A 25237-nucleotide genomic window follows, 5' to 3' on the forward strand; every position below is an offset into this window, starting at 1 on the left:
CAATGGATTTCGATTCTTCCGATGTGTTCGATATATTTCGATCAATACAAGTTTGTACCAATATGTACCGATCATACAGTTTATACGATCATATATTTACATATAAATATATTCTTGTGAATGTAATTGAGATATATTTGCTTGTATATATAATATATAATTATTATTTTGACCAAAACGATATATAATTTATTAACAAACCAAAATTAGAGTATAAATATATGGGTTTGTATTTGGTACATTGAAAGTGTATATATATTTTTATTCACAAGTAACTTTAAAAATTGACATGTTTCTCTTTATTTTAAATATTTATTTTTTTAACATTTTACTATACCTCGTAGCATACTTGCATTTGCAGAGTCTAAAACTCCATTGACAATGTACCAAATAATTTCTTATAAATATATAAACATGTAAATGAATATATAATTAATAAAAAAATTAAAAATTAAACTATAAATATATATTTACTTTAAAAATATTGATAAACTCAAAACTATACCCACTAGATAACAGAAAAGGGATTGTATAAAAGTGTGATTTCACATCATCCCTATCTCTTTTCAATAAGAGAATGACAAATCAGATTGTTTTCCTGATTTGCAGCTTTTTTTCTCCAACAAAAATTCAAATTCAACAAAAAAATGCTAAAAATCAGGGAAAAAAATCTAATTTATCATTCTCCTATTGAAAAGGGATAGGATTAAAGTAAAATTACAGTTTCATACAATCATTTTCGTAGAAAGGATAATAAAACCAATACGCTTACTATACAATATTGACCACCATCATTAAAATGAAAAAAGAAAAGATGGATAATAAAATTGAATGTATAAAATCATCTCACGACTCGAGCTTTTTGGAAGCTGTAATTAGTCATTGGGGCAATCCTAAACCTTGATTGATTGCAGTTGTCAAGCATTTGAGAAAAAGCAAACATGCTTAGTATAGCAAGTAATTAAAAAGTAACTAAAGCAACACCAAGTGCATGCTTCTAACTAAAGCAGCCCCATCAGAGAAGTAGCTACATGACTTTCAGACTTGAACTGATTCACATAGGAGAATATCATACTTCCTAAACTACTTATATATTGCACTCTAATTCTTGTTGACGAGCCGAGCACTCAAATACGAATCATTTTCATCAATTAAGAAAGTGTTTCATGTTGATGGAGCTACCCAAAAAGTAATTTAAAATGGAAGACCAAAAGTGTAAAGCATATTTCATTTACTTTCTTACTTTCTAAATCACGCATCTGCTTTTCACGTGAAGTCTTTGGGTGTTCCTAATTGAAACAATAATTGTGAATGAGGGTGTTCCTACTGAAACTATCCAGTGTTTACTTTGAAGTCACCCATTATCATTTTATTATTTATGAAATCATTGTTTAATTAAGTATATGCAATAAGTTGAGGAGCGGTGGCCCATGCAAATGGTACCCACATTTTGACGGTATATATGAAATCAATGTTTAATTAAGGGTTTTTTACTAAAATAATATAAAAATAATCAATTACGAAAAATATATAGAAAATAGAATAATTACGAAAATAGACATTTATTATGGTGTTCTGACGGTGCTGCTTGATATATTGGCGGCACCAGACTAAAAGGTGATGATCTAAAAACTCCGGAGACCTTATATGTAAATTTCCTGTTTTAATTAGGTGCTGAAAAAACACAGCCGCCAACTTTAAAAGGATAAATTACACCCTAAACCCTCCTTGTTTATTTAGTTTAAAAGCACAATGGCAAATATTAATTAAATAAAGTATAGTGACCTATTGGCTGAGTTCGAATAATCTTTGTACAAACAAAAAGCATATTGGCAAATTTCAATTTTGACACAACAATAGTCACCAAATTATTCAGTTCGTTTTATTTTGTCATCCAACTTTGCGAAATTAAATATTATAGTCACTCTTGCCGTCAAATTAGTAATAGACTTTCTAACATGGACTTTTTTATTGACCTAATAACAATTTTAGTCCTGCAGTGTTAACACATTATATCAATTTGTTTCTAAATCTAAAAAAATTAATAAATTTAACTCTCAATATTTACAAATTTTATTATTTTAGTTCCATGTCTAAAAATTACAAAATATATTTAAAAATATTTTTATATTTACTTTTAAAATTTTAATTTATATTTAACTTTTATAATTCATATTTACTTTTTCTCATCAATGAAAAACCTAAAAATTAAAATTATTTTTTATTCAATATCTTTTAATTTAATTCTATTTTTCTTTTGCTACATTAGTTCATCTCAAATGCCTCATTAAACCCCAAAACTCAAAATTAACAAATTTATAAATCCAAAAATATTTACCATTTCTAGCTCAAGCATTGAGAGAGATTGTAGGTCAAGGTCATGGCATTTGCTATTTCCAACTTCATCAATTGAATGAAAAAAAAAAACAAAAAGGAAGATACTATTGAGAGTTATTTTAGGTGCAAAAATCTTAAAAATATTTTTATACTTTTTATGCTTTTATAATCTATATTTACTTTTTAAAATTTTTAATATATTTTAACATTTTTATAATATTATATAATTAGGACTCAAATGGTAAATTTTGTAAACATTGAGGACTAAATTTATTATTAGGCCAATAAAACAAACCTTACGTGAAGCAATTACGTGAAGCAACTAAGGAAGAGTATAATAAACATTAAAATTAGCAGCATCATGTCTAAAAATAATTAAAATTAACAATAAAAATATGTTCATCAAGTATCAAGTATTTTATGTTCTATTTCGATTAAAATTTCAATGGAATTCGATTCTTCCGATGTGTTCGATATATTTCGATCAATACAAGTTTGTACCAATATGTACCGATCCATACTAGTTTATACGATTATATATTTACATATAAATATATTCTTGTGAATGTAATAGAGATATATTTGCTTGTATATATAATATATAATTATTATTTTGACCAAAACGATATATAATTTATTAACAAACTAAAATTAGAGTATAAATATATGAGTTTGTATTTGGTACATTGAAAGTGTATATATATTTTTATTTCACAAGTAACCTTAAAAATTGACATGTTTCTCTTTATTTTTAAATTTTTTTAACATTTTACTATACCTCGTAGCATACTTGCATTTGCAGAGTCTAAAACTCCATTGACAATGTACCAAATAATTTCCTATAAATATATAAAACATGTAAATGTATATATAATTAATAAAAAATTAAAAATTAAACTATAACTATATATATTTACTTTAAAAATATTGATAAACTCAAAACTATACCCACTAGATAACAGAGAAGGAATTGTATGAAACTGTGATTTCACGTCATCCCTATCTCTTTTCAATAAGAGAATGACAAATCAGATTGTTTTTCTTGATTTGCAGCTTTTTTCTCCTGAAAAAATTGAAATTCAACAAAAAATGCTAAAAATCGGAAGAAAAAATCTGATTTGTCATTCTCCTATTGGAAAGGGATAGGGATGACACAAAATTACAGTTTCATACAATTATTTCTCTTGGAAAGGATAATAAAACCAATACGCTTACTATACAATATTGACCACCATCATTAAAATGAAAAAAGAAAAGATGGATAATAAAATTGAATATATAAAATCATCTCACGACTCGAGCTTTTTGGAAGCTGTAATTAGTCATTGGGGCAATCCTAAACATTGATTGATTGCAGTTGTCAAGCATTTGAGAAAAAGAAAACATGCTTAGTATAGCAAGTATGGAAAAAGTAACATGGACCATAAAAAGCAACACCAAGTGCATGCTTCTAACTAAAGCAGCCCCATCAGAGAAGTAGCTACATGACTTTCAGACTTGAACCGATTCACATAGGAGAATATCATACTTCCTAAACTACTTATATATTGCACTCTAATTCTTGTTGACGAACCCAGCACTCAAATACGAATCATTTTCATCAATTAAGAAAGTGTTTCATGTTGATGGAGCTACCCAAAAAGTAATTTAAAATGGAAGACCAAAACTGTAAAGCATATTTCATTTACTTTCTTACTTTCTAAATCACGCATCTGCATTTCACGTGAAGTCTTTGGGTGTTCCTAATTGAAACAATAATTGTGAATGAGGGTGTTCTTACTGAAACTATCCAGTGTTCACTTTGAAGTCACCCATTTTCATTTTATTATTTATGAAATCATTGTTTAATTAAGTATATGCAATAAGTTGAGGAGCGGTGGCCCATGCAAATGGTACCCACATTTTGACGGTAGATATGAAATCAATGTTTAATTAAGAGTTTTTTACTCAAATAATAATAAAAATAATTAATTACGAAAAATGTATGGAAAATAGAATAATTACGAAAATAGATATTTATTATGGTATTCTGACGGTGCTGCTTGACATATTGGTGGCACCAGACTAAAAGGTGATGATCTAAAAACTCCAGAGACCTTATATGTAAATTTTCTGTTTTAATTAGGTGCTGAAAAAACACAGCCGGCACCCTAAACCCTCCTTATTTATTATTACTTTTTATCCTCTTTTAACACCAAAAATGGATTGGCCTCTTCTTACCAATTAGTCTAAAAAGTTTTTCTACCAAAAAGTATTTTTGTAAATAAACCAATTTCATGGAAATAAATTTTATTTATTTATTTTAAAATATTTATAATTTTATGAAAAATTTTATTTACAAACATGGTATAAAATTATAATTATAAAAGCTTTAGGAAAATCTTATTATTTCGAGTTGGAGTTGGCTTACTTACAAAAATATTTTTTAGTAGAAAAACATTTTAGACTAATTGATAAGAGGTCAATCTATTTTTGGTGTTAAAGAAGAATAAAAATTAATAATAAACAAGGGGTTTAGGTGCAATTTACCATTTTAAACTTTGGTGCCGCCATACTGTCAGGCGGCACCCTTAAGCGCTTTTTCGGTTGCCAATTAAGAAAGGAAATTTGCATATGAGGTCCCTAGAATTTTTAGATCATCACATTTTAGTCAAGTGCTGCCAACATGTCAAGCAGGACCCTTCAAGCGTTTTTTCAGTTGCCAATTAAAAAAGAAAATTTACAGATAAGGTCTCTAAAATTTTTAGATCATCACATTTTAGTCTGATGCCGCCAATATGTCAAGCGACACCGTCAGAACATTATAACAAATGCCTATTTTCGTAATTATTCTATTTTCTATACTTTTTCATAATAAGTTATTTTTTATATTATTTAGGTAAAAAAAACCCCACATCTACAACCAGATTCCTCAAGAAATTGGTCGTGTACGAAGGCTGGAAACATTATATCTCACAAAATATTTTCAACAATTTATCCAATTTATTAACAATTTGTGTATTATTTTAGTTTTTTACGACCTTTTCACTTTAATCCTTAATTTTTTACCCCAATCAATACTTAAAAAAAATATTTTTTTGAGTGATCAATACGAAAGTGCCTTAAAAGTTAAGTGACTAACAAGACAGTTTACCCAATTTTAAATTAGTATATGGTAAATTTACACTTTGGTCCTCTCATAAATAAAAAATTGATTTAGTCTCTTAAAATTATAAAAATATACGCTATTAAAATGATAAAATTATTTTTTTACTACTACAAAAATAAACAACCTAACTCCGGCCCCTTCAAAAAAAAAAAAATTTGGCTTCACCCTTAGATGTCCTTACCTTCAAATTTGGATCTTCATTGTAAAAAAGAAAAATATAGTTTCTGGCTATGAAAAGTAAACAAAGTTGATTTGAAATATGGTGATTAAACCATGACTGATTAATTGTGACCCTACTGAAACTATCCAGAGTTTACTTTAAGTCACCCATTCTAAGTTAAGGAACGGAGGCTCATGCAAATGGTACCCACATCACTTTTACAAGTCTGAACTAATTGACGAATACTTTTAGGTAAACATCGTACTTTTCTTTTCTACGAGTAGAAAATATATTGACCATAAAGACCAACCCCAAGTAGACGCATTTAACTAAAGCAGGCCCATGACAGTGATAGAATACGATCATATCATTATTCTAAAACTATATATTGCACTCTGGTTCTTGATGATGAGCCACGCACTCTCAATTACAAATCAATCCTATCAATTAACAAATTTTTTAAAGTTGATGGAGCCATCAAAAAAGCATTTTCAAGCGTCCAGCTCTTTTGTCCTTGTGATTCTTCTCTCATTCTTCAACTTGCAGCGTCTTAACTTGCTTAGTTTAGCAACAGCAAGCCCTGTAGTTAGAGGAAATGACACTGATCAACAAGCTTTACTCCAGTGCAAAGCCAAGATAACTGGTGATCAACTCAACATTATGGAGTCCTGGAATAGCTCCATTCACTTCTGTCAATGGATCGGTGTTACATGCGGTCGCAAGCATCAAAGAGTCACCAAGTTGAAACTTCGATTCCTCAAACTCTCTGGATCATTGTCACCCTACATTGGAAATTTGAGCTTCCTCAGGGAGTTGGATCTTGCGGCCAACAGCTTCCACAACCAAATTCCTCAAGAAATCGGTGGTTTAAGAAGACTGGAAACATTAGACCTCTCCAATAACTCCATCAGTGGTGAAATTCCGTCCAATTTATCTGCTTGTTCTAAGCTTATATTTGTTGATATGACAAACAACCAGCTAACGGGAGAAATACCTGCTTTGCTGGGTCTCTTGTCAAACCTAAAAGTATTGGGTTTTTTCAACAATAGTTTGAGAGGGAATATCCCACCTTCACTGGGGAACTTGTCATCGCTGGAGAGGCTTGGTTTAACGTATAATGCATTAAGTGGGATTATACCTGAATCTTTTGGACGACTGAGAAACCTTTCATTTTTCACCATATTCGGAAATGCGATTTCTGGTATTGTTCCTGTCCCAATGTTCAATCTCTCCAATATTAGAATTTTTGATATTGGTGCAAACAGGATTGAAGGTACTCTTCATTCTGATTTAGAAATCAATATGCCTCATGTTGAGTTCTTTTCTGTAGGGGATAACCAAATCTCTGGGCAAATTCCACTTTCAATATCCAGTGCCCCGAATTTGGATGTTCTTGAATTTTATGATAACATGCTCGATGGAAATGTACCTTCATTAGAAAAGTTGGATAACTTGTTTAGGCTTGAACTAGGAGGAAACCATTTGGGACATGGGAGAGAAGGTGACTTGAACTTTCTTTGCACTTTAGTCAACAATACAAAACTAGGATTTCTATCTATAACCGAAAATAATTTTGGAGGGGAATTTCCAAAATGCATTAGCAATTTTTCTAGCACACTTCAGGGTTTATCGATGAGTTGGAACAACATTTTGGGAAAAGTCCCGGATGAGATTGGAAATCTCATCAATTTGGAGGTGCTAGACTTAGCAAAAAATCAACTATTAGGACCCATTCCCTTTGGTATTGGGAGGCTTTGGAAGCTAAATATATTTTACGCTCACAGTAATTATCTCTTTGGCACTATTCCCCACTCCATTGGAAATTTAACAGAGTTAACCGAACTCGTTTTATATTTTAACAATCTTCAGGGCAGCATTCCTTTAGGTCTAGGTAATTGCAAAAATTTGATTCTACTGGATCTTTCTCATAATAATCTTAGTGGGCCAATACCCCCCGCAATACTAGGACTATCATCCTTGTCCATTTTACTAAGCCTATCGTCAAACTCTTTGACTGGTAAGCTTCCTGTTGAAGTAGAAAAACTGAAAAATCTAGGCCAACTTTATGTTTCTCACAACAGGTTATCTGGTTTGCTTCCAAACAACCTTGGGAGTTGTGTAAGTCTGGTCGAGCTGTATTTGGAGGGCAATTTGTTTGAAGGGCCAATTCCTCCATATTTGAGTTCATTGAGGGGGCTTGAGGCATTCGATGCATCCAACAATAATCTTTCTGGTGGGATTCCAGAATTTCTTGTGAGGTTTGGGACATTAAAGTACTTAAATCTCTCTTTCAACAATTTTGAAGGAGTGGTACCAAGTGAAGGAGTGTTCAAGAATACAAGTGCTATATTTGTTGAGGGAAATAATAAGCTTTGCGGAGGCATCCCTGAGTTACACTTGTCAAGATGTAACTCCAAAGCATCATCAAAAACTTCCCTTAAATTGAAGATCACAATAATTGTTGTGATTTCAGGAGTGACTTTAGTATTCTCTATTCTGCTCATAATTTGGTTTAGAAAGAAAAAACAGAAGAAGCCAACGACAACTCACGCAGAAAATTCCCTTCTACAGTTATCATACCAAAGCATCCTAAGGGCTACAGACGGATTCTCCCCTCAGAATTTGGTTGGTTTGGGAAGTTTCGGATCTGTATACAAAGGAATTCTTGAAGCGAATGGAGCAGTTATTGCAGTAAAGGTGCTTAATCTTCTGAATCATCGAGCTTCCAGGAGTTTCTTGGTTGAATGCGAGGCTTTGAAGAGCATTCGACATCGTAATCTTGTCAAGGTATTAACAGCCATTTCAGGTATCGATTATCAAGGCAATGATTTTAAAGCATTGGTTTATGAGTTCATGGAAAATGGAAGCTTGGAGGATTGGCTACATTCATCTGTTGGCATGAATGAACCAGAGACGATGAGAAACCTAAACTTCATTCAAAGAGTTAATGTGGCCGTAGATGTTGCTCATGCACTGGAATATCTGCACCATCGTTGTGAGACGCCGATCATTCATTGTGACCTCAAGCCAAGCAATATTCTACTCGATGAAGAAATGGTTGGCCATATCAGTGACTTCGGCTTAGCAAAAATCCTTTCTGGAGATGAGCTTAACTATTCTGCTAATGAATCGAGCTCCCTTGGATTAAGAGGAACTATCGGCTATGCTCCACCTGGTACGTTCACTTTTTTCATTTCTTTCATTATTTAAAAGAAAAAAAAATCCATCTAAAAGCAGTCTTGTTGTATATTTAGAGGTTTTCCACTACAATTATTTATATATGTATTTTGTGACGAATTAATAATAGAATATGGCATGGGAAGCGAGTTGTCAACAAACGGTGATGTATATAGCTATGGCATCCTCTTGTTAGAGATGTTAACAGGGAAAAGGCCAACGAATGAAAGGTTCAAAGAAGGTTTAAGTCTTCACAACTTTGTCAAAGCTGCTTTGCCCAATCGAGTGGTTGAGATTATAGATCCCATTCTTCTTCAAGAGAGTGTCAGAGGAGGAACAGTAGGCGACATCACTCTTAATGAAAACAACCTGGGAAACGACAAATATCTTCAATGCTTGAATTCGATATTCAAAATAGGACTCACTTGTTCTGCTGAATCACCGAGTGAACGGATGGACATGAGTGATGTTGTTACCAAGCTTTGTTCTATTAGGGACAAGCTTCTCCGTCCAACTCGATTGTATCGTGGGATTAGAACTGCATATGATGCTAAACCAACAGGTAATAATGTCTTATTATCTTAGCAAAATACTCGATCATTTCATCACTTAAAGGCACATTTCGGCTACTTTTCTGATGACATGATGTGCTTAAGTAAATCCTTGTTTCTTAAGTTGCAGGCATCTAAGGGGTGGTATGGATGACTTGAGATGCTTAGGTCCGGAAAAGTGCTCGCTATTCTCTTTTCTTTTGTTCACATTCCACTTAAAGAAACGAGAATAAATATGGGGTTTTTCCAGTACTAGATCCTCCTCAAATCAGACTTTTGTAACAATGTTGTTCTGGATCTTATTGTATCAATAATGTTATTGAACATGTCAATCAATGGCTATTCATGGGAACTTTATGCTGTTGGAATTGATAATCTTGTATTATATCCCCAAAAGGTCTTGAACAATAAGACTAGCGGTTCTTTTTCTTTTCTTTCAATGAACAGCAAATTCAACTGTTGTGTCGATGTATCGACATCAAACGGCAAAAACCCATTATGAAAATCAACCCACTATAAAAATATAGAACCCTCATTGACAAGGAGAGAAAAGACTTGACATACAAGCACGGGTCACTACCCACTGCATATATGTATTGACAGAAGTTTCAAAAGGGTTACTTCCCATATTTTTACTTCAATTTTGCTTTTTTTTTCCAACAAATAAAAAGAATAAAAATATTGTTATGAACTAAATTCAATGACTATTTCATAGTTGAATGAAAAAGATTAAAAACCATTGATTTTAATCACTAGAAATAGGAATAACTTGATTCTGTAATCCCTCCATTTTTTTGCTCAGCCTATCATTCTTCCATTGCTAATTTTGAATTGCTAATTTTAATCATCTTGTTCTATTTTAGTCACCCAACTTTGCGAAATTAAATATTATATTCACTCTTGCAATCAACTTAGTAATAGACTTCTAACATGGAGTTTTTATTGGCCTAATAACAATTTAAGTCCTGCACTGTTAACACATTCTATCAATTTGTTTCTAAATCTAAAAAAAACAATAAATTTAGCTCTCAATGTTTACAAATTTTATCATTTTAGTTCCATGTCTAAAAATTACAAAATATTTTTAAAAATATTTTTATATTTACTTTTAAAATTTTTAATTTATATTTAACTTTTTATAATTCTTATTTACTTTTTCTCATCAATGGAAAACCCAAAAATTAAAATTATTTTTTATTCAATATCTTTTAATTTAATTCTCTTTTTCTTTTGCTACATCTCAAATGCCTCATTAAACCCCAAAAAAAAAACTCAAAATTAACAAATTTATAAATCTAGAAAAATGGTTGGGTTGATAACACCGACTACGACGGCCTTACTCTTTGCTTCAGAGATAGTACCATATTTAGGCTATAGTGTTCTCGTGTTTTCACCATTTCTAACTCAAACATTGGAGAGAGATTGTAGGTCAAGGTCATGGCATGCTTTGCTATTTCCAACTTCATCAATTGAATGAAAAATAGAACAAAAAGGAAGATACTATTGGAAGTCATTTTAGGTACAAAAATCTTAAAAATATTTTTATACTTTTTATGCTTTTACAATCAATATTTACTTTTTAATATTTTTAATATATTTTTAACATTTTTATAATATTATATAATTAGGACTCAAATGAAAATCTTGTAAATATTGAGGACTAAATTTGTTAATTTTTAGATTTAAACTCAAATTGATAGAATATGTAAACATTGGAGGATTAAATTTATTATTAGGCCAATAAAACAAACCTCACGTTAAGCAACTAAGGGAAGAGTAATAAACATTAAAATTAGTAGCATCATATCTAAAATAATTAAAATTAACAATAAAAATATGTTAATTAAGTATCAAGTATTTTATGTTCTATTTCGATTAAAATTTCAATGGATTTCGATTCTTCCGATGTGTTCGATTTATTTCGATCAATACAAGTTTGTACCAATATGTACCGGTCCATACCAGTTTATACGATTATATATTTACATATAAATATATTCTTGTGAATGTAATAGAGATATATTTGCTTGTATATATAATATATAATTATTATTTTGACCAAAAGATATATAATTTATTAACAAATTAAAATTAGAGTATAAATATATGGGTTTGTATTTGGTACTTTGAAAGTGTATATATTTTTATTTCACAAGTAACATTAAAAATTGACATGTTTCTCTTTATTTTTAAATATTTATTTTTAAATATTTTACTATACTCTCCTAGCATACTTGCATTTGTAGAGTCTAAAACTCCATTGACAATGTACCAAATAATTTCTTATAAATATATAAAACATGTAAATGTATATATAATTAATAAAAATTAAAATTAAACTATAAATATATATATATATATTTACTTAAAAATATCGATAAACTCAAAACTATACCCACTAGATAATAAAGTTAAATTATAGTGGTAAATTTATATTTAGTTTAAAAGTACAATGACAAATATTAATTAAATAAAGTATAGTGGCCTATCGACTGGGTTCGAATAATCTTTGTACAAAAAAAAAGGTATATTGGCAAATTTCAATTTTAACACAACAATAGTCATCAAATTATTCAGTTCGTTCTATTTTGGTCACCCTATTCTGCAAAATTAAATATTATAGTCACTCTTGCCGTCAACTTACTAATAGCTAGATGTCTAACATGAATTTTTTTATTGGCCTAATAACAATTTTGGTCCTGCAATGTTAACACATTCTATCAATTTGTTCCTAAATCTAAAAACAATTCAATAAATTTAGCTCTTAATGATTACAAATTTTATCATTTTAGTTCCAAGTCTAAAAATTACAAAATATATTTATATTTAATTTTAAACTTTTTAATTTATATTTAACTTTTTTATAATTTATATTTACATTTTCTCATCAATCAAACATGTGTAAAACCCAAAAATTAAAATTATTTTTTTATTCAATATCTTTTAATTTAATTCTCTTTTTCTTTTGCTACATTAGTTCATCTCAAATGCCTCATTAAACCCCAAAAAGAAACTCAAAATTAACAAATTTATAAATCCAAAAAAATGGTTGGGTTGACGACACCAACTATAACAGCCTTACTCTTTGCTATCTAGATAGTGCCCATTTTAGGCTCTAGTGTTCTCATGTTTTTACCATTTCTAGCTCAAGCATTGAAGAGTTGTAGGTCAAGGTCATGGCATTTGTTATTTTCAACTTCATTAATTGAATGAAAAAAAGAACAAAGAGTAAGATACTATTGAAAGTCATTTTGGGTACAAAAATATTAAAAATATTTTTATACTTTTTATGCTTTTATAATCTATATTTACTTTTTAAATTTTTTAATATATTTATAATATTATATAATTAGGACTCAAATGACAAATCTTGTAAATATTGAAGGCTAAATTTATTGAATTTTTAGATTTAAATTCAAACGATAGAATAAGTAAACATTGGAGGACTAAACAAAGCTCACGTTAAGCAATCAAGGGAAGAATAATAAACATCAAAATTAGTAGTATCATATCTAAAAATTAATTAAAATTAACCATCACAAATATATTAATTAAGTGCATTATCAATTTAATTACACGTGTATTTATTTTTATGGACTTTAAATTTGATGCAGCTTGTTCTTACCAATTCAAAATTTTATGAATATATCTATACAATCATAGTCAATATATTCATGCAAATGTCAATTACATGCAGCCACATGACTTTCAAAATCAGAAAACTTGAACCAATTGACAAAGCAATGTCAATTACAAATCAATCTCATTAAACCAATCTAAACACCAATCGATATCAAATAGTTTATGTTCTATTTCGATTAAAATTTTAATGGATTTTGATTTTTTCGATGTGTTCCGATATATTTCGATCTATATCGGTTTGTATCAAGTATGTACCGATTCATACCAATTTATACGATTATATATTTACATATAAATATATTCATATGAATGTAATTGAGATATATTTGCTTGTATATATAATATATAATTATTATTTTGACCAAAACGATATAATTAGAGTATAAATATATGGGTTTGTATTCAGTACATTGAAAGTGTATTTTTTTATTTATTTCACAACTAACCTTAAAAATTGACATGTTTCTCTTTATTTTTAACATTTATTTTTTAATATTTTACTATACTCTCGTATCATACTTGTATTTGTAGAGTCTAAAACTCCTCGACAATGTACCAATTAATTTTCTAGAAATATATAAAACATGTAAATGTATATATAATTAATAAAAAATAAAAATTAAACTATAAATATATATTTACTTAAAAATATCGATAAATTCAAAACCATACTCACTAGATAATAGAGAAGGGGTTGTATGAAACTGTGATTCCATGTCATTCTTATCTCTTTCTAATAGGAGAATGACAAATCAGATTTTTCCTATTAATTTTTAGCTTTTTTATCCTAAAAAACTCAAATTCAACAAAAAAATTCTAAAAATCAGGAAAAAAAATCTGATTTGTCATTCTCCTATTGGAAGAAAAAGAATAAGGATAACGTAAAATAACAGTTTTATACAATCATTTCTCCTAGAGAGAGGATAATAAAACCAATACGCTTACTGATCACTATCATTAAAATGAAAAAAGAGAAGATGGATAATAAAATTGAATGTATAAAATCATCTCACGACTCGAGCTTTTTAGAAGCTGTAGTTAGTCATCGGGGCAATCCTAAACATTGATTGATTGCAGTTGTCAAGCATTTGAGAAAAGGAAAACACTGCCGCCGATTTTAAAAGGATAAATTTCACCCTAAACCCTCCTTATTTATTATTATTTTTTATCCTCTTTTAACACCAAAAAGCTTTACACCTGTTCAATGCCTAGATAACTGGTGATCAACTCAAGATTATGGAGTCCTGAATAGTTCCATTCACTTCTGTCAATGGATCGGCGTTACATGCGGTCACAAGCACCCAAGAGTCACCAAGTTGAAACTTCGATTCCTCAAATTAACTCTCTTTTGTTTGGAATATGGTACATTCCGCTTAAAGAAAAGAGAATAAATATGGAGTATTTCCGGTACTAGATCATCGTCAAATCAGACTTTAGTAACAATGTTGTTATTCTATTCTGGATTTTATTGTATCAATAATGTTATTGAATATGTCAATCAATGGCTATTGAATATGTCCAAAATGTCTTGGAATGATCATGGCTACGTCCTTGCTGTGTCTTTTTGCATAACTCAAGGCGATTAAAATGGCTCTCGAGGCGTATGATAAGCTGTGTTAATTGTTGAATTTGACTCGGTTATTGCAAACTCAAGGGTGCTGAATCATCCTCAGGACTGCAAACATGATAATTTGCGAAGAACAACCAACGAACACAGTGAACTACATCAGCTAAGCGATTGAAGCAAAGAAGAGAATGAAAAACCTTGGTAGAAAACAGGGCTACTCTTCTTATTCCTATGACTCTGAAAACAGAGGTCGAGCATTATCTATACAAGTACTCAAAAAAAATTAAAAATAATTCTAAAAAGTGTAATGAGTGATCAAAATCAAAAATTTGTGACTTAAACAAGTATACAGTAACATAGCCGTTCGCCAAGTCAACGGTAAGTGACCAAATTGAAATATTATTAAAATTAGGTGGCTAAAAGATAAAACTATTTAACGACATTGTTAAATTTAATTTTTTTTTATTTTGATGATCAAAATAAAATTTTACTAAATTTAGATCACCATAACCCAGTGCTCTTTCATTCTTTTCCTTCTCTATTTGGTTGTACGTGAAATAATTAGACATTTTGGGTAAAAGCTTAATCAAATAGCAAGTTTTCCTACTCCTATTTCACTTCTTTAAGATAAAATTAAACATTTTCCTAAATAAAATAAGGATAAAAGATAAAAGCTAATGGTAGCTAAATTCCTAATAAAATATCTTTATAAATAACATTTAAATAAAAATATTAAAATAAAATAATCATAAATTTTAAAAATCTTGTATGTCAAAATACTACTTTTATGACCAATTTTTTTAATGTAATTCCGTATTTTCAGTTGTTCTCCACATTCAGTTTGCATTACAGTTATAAAAATCGAGCAATAAACACCAAATTTAATAACATCATGTCCAAAAACTAATTAAAATTAGCCGCAAAAATATGTTAATTAAGCACATTATCAAATTAATTACACGGATATTTATTTTTACGTGCTTTGAATTTGATTAAGCTTTCTGATCAATTTAAACTTCCATGAATATATCTAGACAATCATAGTCAATATATTAGATGAAATTTTGAATTGTGTTCTTTCAATCTATATGCCTTTTTTTCTTTTGTTCTTACCAATATGTCTTCTTAGTATTGGAAGACCATTTTCCTATTCAAAAATTAAACACCCATTGTCAATTGGGGTTCCATTATTTTCAATGTGGGGATCCATGCTTTGGACCCTGCTGAGAGTATCCTCAGCCATTTTCATATACTAGAAACTAATGATTTCTGAATATATAGATTTATAGATGTGAAATGTGGAAAGTGCTAGTAAATGTCATCAGTCGCCAAAGTCGGAAAACTTGAACCAATTCACAAGGCAATCTCATCAATTGCTATCAAAGTAATTTATGTTCTATTTTGATTAAAATTTTAATCCATTTTAGTTTATTCTTTAATGTATTCCGACATGTTTTGATCAATACCTATTAGTATTGGTGTGTATCAATACATATCAAATTATAAGATATTTTTTATTTTAATCCAACTTTCAAATTTTTATCTCAACCATTTAGTTTTCCTATAATTACATTTAAATTTAATAGTTAATAAATTAAATTATCCAACCTAATTAATAATTTTAAATTTATAAATATATTCATATGAATCTAATTGAGATATATTTATTTGTATATATAATATATAATATGTAATTTATTGTTTTGACCAAAACAATATATACTAATTTATTATCAAACTAAAATTAGAGTATAAATATAAGGGTTTGAATTAGGTATAGAGGTGTTCATGAGTCTGGTCGAATCGAGTTCAGGTCACGCCTAAACATGATATTAACATACTTTATGTTTGGCCAAGTCTGACCCGGCCCAAAATATTGGCCTAAAATTTTAGCCAAACCCGCTCACATTTGCAAAAGATTAACCCAAGCCCATTTTAGACCCGCCCATATTAATTTTAATTCTTTTAGAAAAATATTTATTTCATTTTATTTTAATATTTAATAATTTTATACATTTTTATTTAATAAATTTTTTTATATAGTCATCTTAACGTTATTCTAATGTTTATTAGTATAATTTTATTTTTTTAGTGTGTTCTAAATTACATAATATATAAAAATAACATAATATAATTTATTATAAATTTAAAAATGGGTCGGGTCAGGCCGAGCTCAAGGGCTCGGGCCTTGAAGGTTTGGCCCAGGCCCAAGTCCAAGCTCAACCCATATTTTAAACAGGTCTAATATTTTTGCCCAAGTTCATTTTTCGAGCCTAATTTTTTTGCCCAAACCCTGTCGAATTTCGAGTGAGCCTTTGGGCTTGGGCAAGTAGCCAGACCCATGAACAAGTCTAATTTGGTATATGATAGTGTATTTACATATAAATATATTCATATGGATGTAATTGAGATATATTTGCTTGTATATATAATATATAATTTATTATTTTCACCAAAATAATATATAATTCATTATCAAAATACAATTAGAGTATAAGTATATGAGTTTGCATTTGGTATACTGATAGTGTATTTTTTATTATTTCACGAGTGCCCTTGAAAAATCGACATGTCTCTTTATTTTTATAAAATATAAATATATAGCTTTGTCCAGGACACTTGTCAACCCCTAACACTACTTGTAGAGTGTAAAAACTCCACTGCCAATGTACCAATAATTTCCTATAAATATATATGTTAAAACATTTAAACCTATATATAATTAATCAAAAAACTATAATTTAAACTATAAATATACATGTTTATGTAGAAATATTAAAAAATATGAATAAATTCAAAATTATACACCAAAAATATTGATAACAAAACATACCCAGACAAAACCAATAAGCCTACTATACAATGCTGACCACCATAATTAAAATGAAATATAAAGATATTGATAATAAAATCGAATGTATAAAATCATCTCAGGACTCAAGCTTTTTGGAAGCTGAAATTAGTGATTGGGGCAATATGAGACGTTTCCATTAGGTTGGCAATCCTAAACATTGATTGATTACAGTTGTCAAGCATTTGAGAAATAAAAACATACTTGAACCAACTCACATAGGAGAATATCATACTTCCTAAACTACTTATATATTGCACTCTCAAATACGAATCATTTTCATCAATTAAGAATTGTTTCATGTTGATGGAGCTACCCAAAAAGTATTTTGAAGCTTCCAACTCTTTTTTCCTTGTTTACCTTCAAGTTATAATTCTTCTCTCATACTGCAACTTGCATGGTCTTAACATGCTTTGTTTAGCAACAAAAAGCCCTGTAATTAGAGGAAACGTGACTGATCAACTTGCTTTACTCCAGTTCAAAGCCAAGATAACTGGCGATCAGCTCAAGATTATGGAGTCCTGGAATAGTTCCAGTCACTTCTGTCAGTGGCGTGGTGTTACATGCGATCGCAAGCATCAAAGAGTCACCAAGTTGGAACTGCAATTCCTCAAACTTTCAGGATCTTTATCACCGTATATTGGAAATTTGAGCTTTCTCAAGGGGTTGAATCTTGCAAACAACAACTTCTACAACCAGATTCCTCAAGAATTTGGTCGTTTAAGAAGGTTGGAAACATTAGAACTGTCCAATAACTCCCTCAGTGGTGAAATTCCTTCCAATTTATCCGCTTGTTCTATGCTTACTTTCGTTCATATGAGAAGCAACCAACTAAAGGGAGAAATACCGGCTTCGTTGGGTCTCTTGTCAAACCTGATACACTTGAGATTTTACAATAACAGTTTGACAGGGAGTATCCCTCCTTCCTTGGGGAACTTGTCATCTTTGAAGGAACTTCATTTGGCGTTAAATGGATTAACTGGGAATATACCTGAAACTCTGGTACGACTGACAAATCTTTCATTTTTCTCCATAGGCGGAAATGCAATCTTCGGTATTGTCCCTGTCGGAATGTTCAATCTGTCTAGTATTAGAGTCTTTGATATCGGTGGCAACAAGATTCAAGGTACTCTTCATTCTGACTTAGAAATCACTATGCCATATGTTGAGTTCTTTTCCGTAAGGGAAAACCAAATTTATTATCAAGTTTATTGCTTAACATTGTTTGATTTAGATGAGGATTTTTCTTGTCTAAGCTTTATTTGGTACCCAGTCCCAGACGCAAAACGCAAAACAAAATTTTATAGAAACAAGAAAATCAAAATTGATTCTGTACGCCAAAATGAGGTACACATGGCACGGCATGTGTAATTGTCTAGTTATTTTGTCGGCCTTACTAATTTTTTAACAGTAAAAATGAATGATTTTCTTTGAGACATAAGTTACAATGCTTTATTTCCAACAAAAGGACTTTGTCACATTCTTTCAGCATCAACAAAACTAGTTTTCCTAGTAACAATTTCCATCTTTTATGTTAAGATATGTTGACATCAATAGATTTTCAGACAAGAACAAACTAGTTAGTTTTCAAAGTTTTAACATTGAATTTACTTGTTTTGGTAAATATATCAAAATATTTAGATAATTTGAAGAGGGAATTTTAATAGCTTAAATTTATTTTTCAAATTATTGCTCAAAAAATATTATGAATATGTATACTAAGCATATATTAAACGTATTCTATTATATTTAGTAAATATAATTCTATAATTATATTTTCCATATCTCCGTGATTTTCATATCTTTTGCGTTTGCCCTTTTGCAGCTCTTGATTTCACTATTTCTAAAAAATTAAAACATGTTTAAAGGTGTAATGCAAAGTTAAAGACATAAGAAGCTGAAGCTTGGCTCAAAATTCGGCTCGAGCTAAATTGGAATTAATTTCTAAAATTCAAGCTTGGTTTAACGTAATGATTGAACCATAGTAACTCGTTTGATTAGACTTGTTTTAAATTTTTAAACTACTAAAATATTAAGACACAAAAAATCGAGTCATTCCATACCTTAAGTTTCAAGTTTAAGATGGACTTAATAATAATTGTGTCAAATGTGTTCTTTTAATCTAAACCGAATAGTTTACAAGCACAAATATCTCATTTACATCTAAGCATATTCATTCCGAACATAAATTTGTGTCTAACAATCACCCTAAACACAAATACATATAATCAAATATAATATTACTAACTTTTCTACAAAATTAGAGCACCATAGGTTTGATGCCCAGTCCCAGAGGAACGGAATTTCATAAGCTTATGCTTTACTCATTGCTCCAGAGATGGCATTTCTTCAAGGGTATTGACCCAACAACTAGAAAGAAGCGACAAATCTGATTATCCATCAGCTATCAATAATGACTTTGGAAATAGAAAAGTATATTTTCTTGATTTTAATAATAACATGCTCGATGGAAATGTACCGTCATTAGAAAAGTTGGATAATTTGTTTGATCTTGAACTAGGAATAAACCATTTCGGGCATGGGAGAAAAGGTGACTTGAACTTTCTTTGCACATTAGTCAATAAAACCAAACTAGAATACCTATCTATAGTCAAAAATAATTTTGGAGGGGAATTTCCTGAATGCATTAGCAATTTTTCTAGCAACCTTCGGGGTTTAAACATGGGTGGAAACAATATTTTGGGAAAAATCCCAGATGAGATTGGAAATCTCATCAATTTGGAGGTGCTAGACGTAGGGCATAATCAACTATTAGGATCCATTCCCTTTGATATTGGAAGGCTTTGGAAGCTAAATATATTTTACGCTTTAAGTAATTTTCTCTCTGGGACTATTCCCCATTCTATTGGAAATCTAACAGAGTTAACCAAACTTATTTTAGATATTAACAATATTCAAGGCAACATTCCTTCGAATCTAGGTAAGTGCCAAAATTTGCTTTCATTGGGTCTTTCTAATAATAATCTTAGTGGAACAATACCCCCCGAAATACTAGGCCTATCTTCATTGTCCATTGTACTAAACTTATCGTCAAACTCTTTGACCGGTGAGCTTCCTGTTGAAGTAGAAAAACTGAAAAATTTAGGCCTACTTGATGTTTCTCACAACAGGTTATCTGGTTTGATTCCAAACAACCTTGGTAGTTGTGTAAGTCTGGTGGAGCTGTATTTGGAGGGCAATTTATTTGAAGGGCCCATTCCTCTATCTTTGAGTTCATTGAGGGGTCTTGGGGCATTGGATGTATCCAACAATAATCTTTCAGGTGGGATTCCAGAATTTCTTGTGAGGTTTGGGGCATTGAAGTATTTAAATCTCTCTTTCAACAATTTTGAAGGAGTTATACCAAGTGAAGGAGTGTTCAAGAATACCAGTGCCATATTTGTTGAGGGAAACAATAAGCTTTGTGGAGGCATCCTTGAATTACACTTGTCAAGATGTAACTCCAAAACATCATCAAAAGCTTCTGCTAAATTGAAAATTGCAATTATTGTTGTGATTTTATGAGTGACTTTGGTTTTCACTTGTCTCCTCATCTTGTGGTTTAGAAAGAAGAAAGAACAGAAACCAACAACTTGTGCAGAACATTCACTTTTACAATTATCATACCAAAGCATCCTAAGGGCAACTAACGGATTCTGCATGGAGAATTTGGTTGGTTCTGGAAGTTTTGGTTCTGTATACAAAGGAATTCTTGAAGAGAGTGGAGTAGCTATTGCAGTGAAGGTGCTTAATCTTCTACATCATAGAGCTTCCAAGAGTTTCTTCACTGAATGCGAGGCCTTGAAGAACATTCGACTTCGAAATCTTGTCAAGGTATTAACAGCCATTTCAGGTGTTCGATAATCAACGCAATTATTTTAAAGCCTTGGTTTATGAGTTTATGGAAAATGGAAGCTTGGAGGACTGGTTGCATCCATATGTAAGCATGAATGAATCGGAGATGACAGGAAACCTGAACTTCTTCCAAAGAGTTAATATGGCCATAGATGTTGCTCATGCACTACAATATTTGCACCATCATTGTGAAACATCGATCATTCATTGTGACTTGAAGCCAAGCAATATTCTGCTTGATGGGGAAATGGTTGGACATATAGGTGACTTTGGCTTAGCAAAAATCCTTTCTGCAGACAGGCTGAACTATTCTTCCAATCAATCAAGTTCCCTTGGATTAAGAGGAACTATTGGCTATGCTCCACCAGGTAATTACATTGTATTTGTTTCTTCCATTATTTAAAAGAAAACCATACATCTTAAAAGCAGTTTTTATTTTTTTAATATTTAGAGTGTTTCTCTCTGCAATTATATTTCTATTTAGTTTGTGATGGATTATGGTAGAGTATGGTATAGGAAGCGACTTGTCAACGAAAGGCGATGTGTATAGCTATGGCATCCTCTTGCTAGAGATGTTTACAGGGAAGAGGCCTACTGATGAAAGATTCAAAGAAGGTTTAAGTCTTCACAAACATGTTAAGGCAGCTCTAGCCAATCGAGTGATTGAGATTATAGATCCTATTCTTCTTCAGGAGAGTGTCAGAGGAGGAACAATCATAGACATCACTCTCAATGAAAACAGCTTGGGAAATGACAGACATCTTCAGTGCTTGAATTTGATATTTGAAACAGGACTCACTTGTTCGGCTCAATCACCGAGTGAACGGATGGACATGAGTGATATTGTTACCAAGCTTTGTTCTATTAGAGATCAGCTTTTTCGTCCAGCTCGAGTACACCGTGAGATTCAAACTTAAGCTACTCAATTAGCAGGTAATAATGTCTTTTACCTTAACAACATAGTTAATCCTTTCATCATTCAAGTCGCATTTTCACTACTTTTCTGTTGATATGTTATGTTAAGATAAATCGTTGTTTCTTAAGTTTCAGGTATCTAAGGTGTCATATGGATGAATTGGTCGGCTCTGGTCCAAGAAACTGCTTGTTGTTCTCTTTTATTCACATTTTGCTTTGAGAAAAGAGAATTGTTGTGGAATTTGTCCAAATTTCCATTGATAATTTGTATTAATATTTAGTTTTCGTCATTGCATTATAAGCTACTTTATTTTCATCAAATCAGATTTTAAATAACAATGTTGGATTTTGACTCTACATCTTATTGCATCGGTAATGCTATTGAAATTGATAATCTCGTTCTATAGTATTTGGAATTGAAATTTACTCTACATCGTTAAATTCCAGAAAAAAGCCAACTACTCCTTTCATTTTCTGAATTCAGACTAGAAGGGCCGGGTTGGGTGTAGCCTAAAAGCCCGCCTAAAAAGTGGGATAGTTTGGGTAAAAATATAAGTTCGAAAATATGTTTGAGCAAGAAATATGGTCCTGTTTAAAAAATCGGTCGAGCCTCAAGTGAAGCTTTTTGGTCCTTGAGCCCAACCCAGCCCGAATTAGCAAAAAGGTAAAAAAATGTTATTTTTTTGTTGTTTTATTATTGTTTTGATGCTATTTTCTTTTTTGTTTTCTTGTTGTTTTGCTACTATTTTACTATTATATTACTATTATTATGTTATTATTATTTGGATATTGTTAATTTTGTTACTATTTTAGAGGCATTTACACATGTCTTAGTGTTATTTAGATATAAATAATTTTAATCAATTTCCAATTTATCGGAAAACATTTATTTTAACATTTTAGTATTTTTATGTATTATATTTTTAAAATTATTTTATATAAAAATAATATAAAAATTAATTTGGGCGAGCCGAATTAAACTTAACTTTTAGTATTTTTATCCGGACCGAACTTGAGTAAAAATTTAGACTCATATTTTAGGTTGAGCTTAACAAACGGACCTAAAATTTTAACAAGACCTGGCCGTGGAAACATGATAAAATCTTATTCCAAGTTTCTTGTATTATTAAAACAAACAATTTTAACAACCAACACTTGAACCAAAAGATAATTTTAACAAGAATTTATTTATTTTGGTTAGGCAAAATGTAAATACATCATACCTACATACAAGTTACTATCACTTGGGCCAATATCTTGATGGTATGTCATTAAGACTTTGGATGCATAAATTAATAATAATTAATGCTAGTTGCATCATCAATTGCAACTCGCTTTGCAACTAAACGACATCGATGTGTAAACTTTTACCTACATAAAAAGATCTGTTAATGTGTTTATGTACGAATTAGAGAGAGCACTTATTCTATTTTTTTATGGAAATTTGTTTTTGTGTAAAATACTTATAAGCATATTTAATTTGTAACTAAACTTTCAACGAGTAAATCATTAGGCAAAGCACGAAAATGTAGAAAAGATTTTCAAATTACATAACTAATTCTTGTCTCCATCTTTGCTAATTTGCTCTTTTAGTTGTTTATTTAATTGCAACTTAATTTACAACAAACAAACACTAGTAATTTATTTTTGCTCGAAAGTATTAAATTTGATTCGATAAATATAGATGTATAATTTTTTATTATCGAGGAGTTTTTATTTTAAAAATCAAAGTAAAATTATTATATGTCTATATTTTTTTCAAATAAAGATAATTAAATAATTACCAGATATATTTTAAGTTAAATATAAAATTAGTACTCAAAATTATATATTTCTCCCATATTGGTACCTATAATTTTTTTTTTGTCTCTAATTGGTACTCAAATCTTTTTTTCGTCCACTAGTTTAGTACTTGAACTTAAAGGTGTCAATTTTTTGTTCATGTGGCAGTACTAGCCATTTACGTGCTGTCACCTGTCATCCTCTTTGGCTGCAAACCAAACGAAGTATTTTTTCCTTTCATTTTTCTTGAAAAATTGTTGTTTTAATTTTTTTTTTCTTTCATTTTTTCTTTAAATATTATTCCTGTCACCATCATCTTCTACCTCACTTCTATCTCTTTCGTTTTTTTTTTTTTTCCCTTTCAACAACTCTTTCATTTTATCTATTCATAAGACATCTTTTGAGGGAAGAAAAGCAAAAATGTCTTCTTCAACAACCAAAAAAATTAAATGCTCAAAAAAGTTTTGTACCCAGAAAACAAAACCCTAGGAACTAAAAGTAAAGTCACGAGTACATCTTCTTCTCTGTTACTGCAGATGACCGTTGGGGGATTTCGCCATCATTTTTTATTTTCTTTTCCTTTGTCTATCCTCCTTTTGATCTTTTCCATTCAGTTTCGCCAGATCTGATTCGTGTCCAGTGTCAGATTGTGTTGAACTGTCGAGTTCGGGTATTGGAGGTGACAAGGATGGAAGGTATTGGAAATGGAATACCAACCGAGGACAAACTCATACTGAGGGGCTTGAAATTTCATGGTTTCCATGGGGTAAAGCTTGAAGAGAAAAAACTGTCAGAATTTTTTGGTAGATGGATCTTCGGAAAGTCGTAAATGTAACAACTTATCCGACACCGTTAGTTACACTGGTATTTACTGGTATATATGTTAGTAAAAATTAACGCAGTTATATTTAGATGCTAAAATAGTGGAAGGAAAAAAAGTTGAAGTATCAATTTGAATAAAAAAAATCATAATTACTAATTTGGGAGAAGTGAACAAATTTAAATATTAATGTTATATTTAACCTTATTTTAAATTAATTATGATCATATTTATAAGAATAAAATATCCAAAACTTCAAAAGAATAATAATTTTGAAAAATAAGTATTCAAAACTCAACTCTAGAACTTTAATTAAATGTGTTTAAATCATATTGGCATAAGTTAGAGGGTGTTTAATGATAGATTCAATTTGATATCTTCTATTTTTTTTTTAAATCATTTTCATGATGATGCTTCAAAAATAAAAGAAAC

The 25237-nt window shown here is 30.3% G+C and overlaps 2 protein-coding genes and 1 pseudogene across 2 annotated transcripts; all 3 read left to right on the forward strand.

Annotated features, from left to right (window-relative positions):
* The first annotated feature begins 6083 nt into the window (after positions 1 to 6083).
* LOC105777191 (probable LRR receptor-like serine/threonine-protein kinase At3g47570) lies at positions 6084 to 9787 on the forward strand. Its single transcript, XM_052622335.1, has 3 exons — positions 6084 to 8820; positions 8953 to 9384; positions 9504 to 9787. Exons 1-3 carry the CDS (start codon positions 6114 to 6116, stop codon positions 9509 to 9511), a joined length of 3147 nt encoding a protein of 1048 aa, XP_052478295.1. The 5' UTR covers positions 6084 to 6113; the 3' UTR covers positions 9512 to 9787.
* Positions 9788 to 17739: 7952 nt separating this feature from the next.
* On the forward strand, positions 17740 to 19826 carry LOC128034023 (LRR receptor-like serine/threonine-protein kinase EFR). The gene is made up of 3 exons (XM_052622550.1): positions 17740 to 18559; positions 18668 to 18780; positions 19770 to 19826. Exons 1-3 carry the CDS (start codon positions 17740 to 17742, stop codon positions 19824 to 19826), a joined length of 990 nt encoding a protein of 329 aa, XP_052478510.1.
* Positions 19827 to 20533: 707 nt separating this feature from the next.
* LOC105776868 (probable LRR receptor-like serine/threonine-protein kinase At3g47570) lies at positions 20534 to 24814 on the forward strand (annotated as a pseudogene).
* Positions 24815 to 25237: the final 423 nt, after the last annotated feature.

The sequence above is a fragment of the Gossypium raimondii genome, chromosome 10, assembly GCF_025698545.1.
Source record: "Gossypium raimondii isolate GPD5lz chromosome 10, ASM2569854v1, whole genome shotgun sequence".
NCBI lineage: Eukaryota > Viridiplantae > Streptophyta > Magnoliopsida > Malvales > Malvaceae > Gossypium > Gossypium raimondii.

What these genes read in the sequence shown, in the direction of transcription:
- LOC105777191 (XM_052622335.1), top strand. Translation starts at nt 6,114, where the DNA reads ATGGAGCCATCAAAAAAGCATTTTCAAGCGTCCAGCTCTTTTGTCCTT. An exon ending in TATCGGCTATGCTCCACCTG is followed by an intron (nt 8,821 to 8,952) that starts GTACGTTCACTT and finishes AATTAATAATAG; the next exon opens with AATATGGCATGGGAAGCGAG.
- LOC128034023 (XM_052622550.1), top strand. Translation starts at nt 17,740, where the DNA reads ATGGAGCTACCCAAAAAGTATTTTGAAGCTTCCAACTCTTTTTTCCTT. An exon ending in CGGTGGCAACAAGATTCAAG is followed by an intron (nt 18,560 to 18,667) that starts GTACTCTTCATT and finishes TGTTTGATTTAG; the next exon opens with ATGAGGATTTTTCTTGTCTA. An exon ending in ATTCTGTACGCCAAAATGAG is followed by an intron (nt 18,781 to 19,769) that starts GTACACATGGCA and finishes TCATTGCTCCAG; the next exon opens with AGATGGCATTTCTTCAAGGG.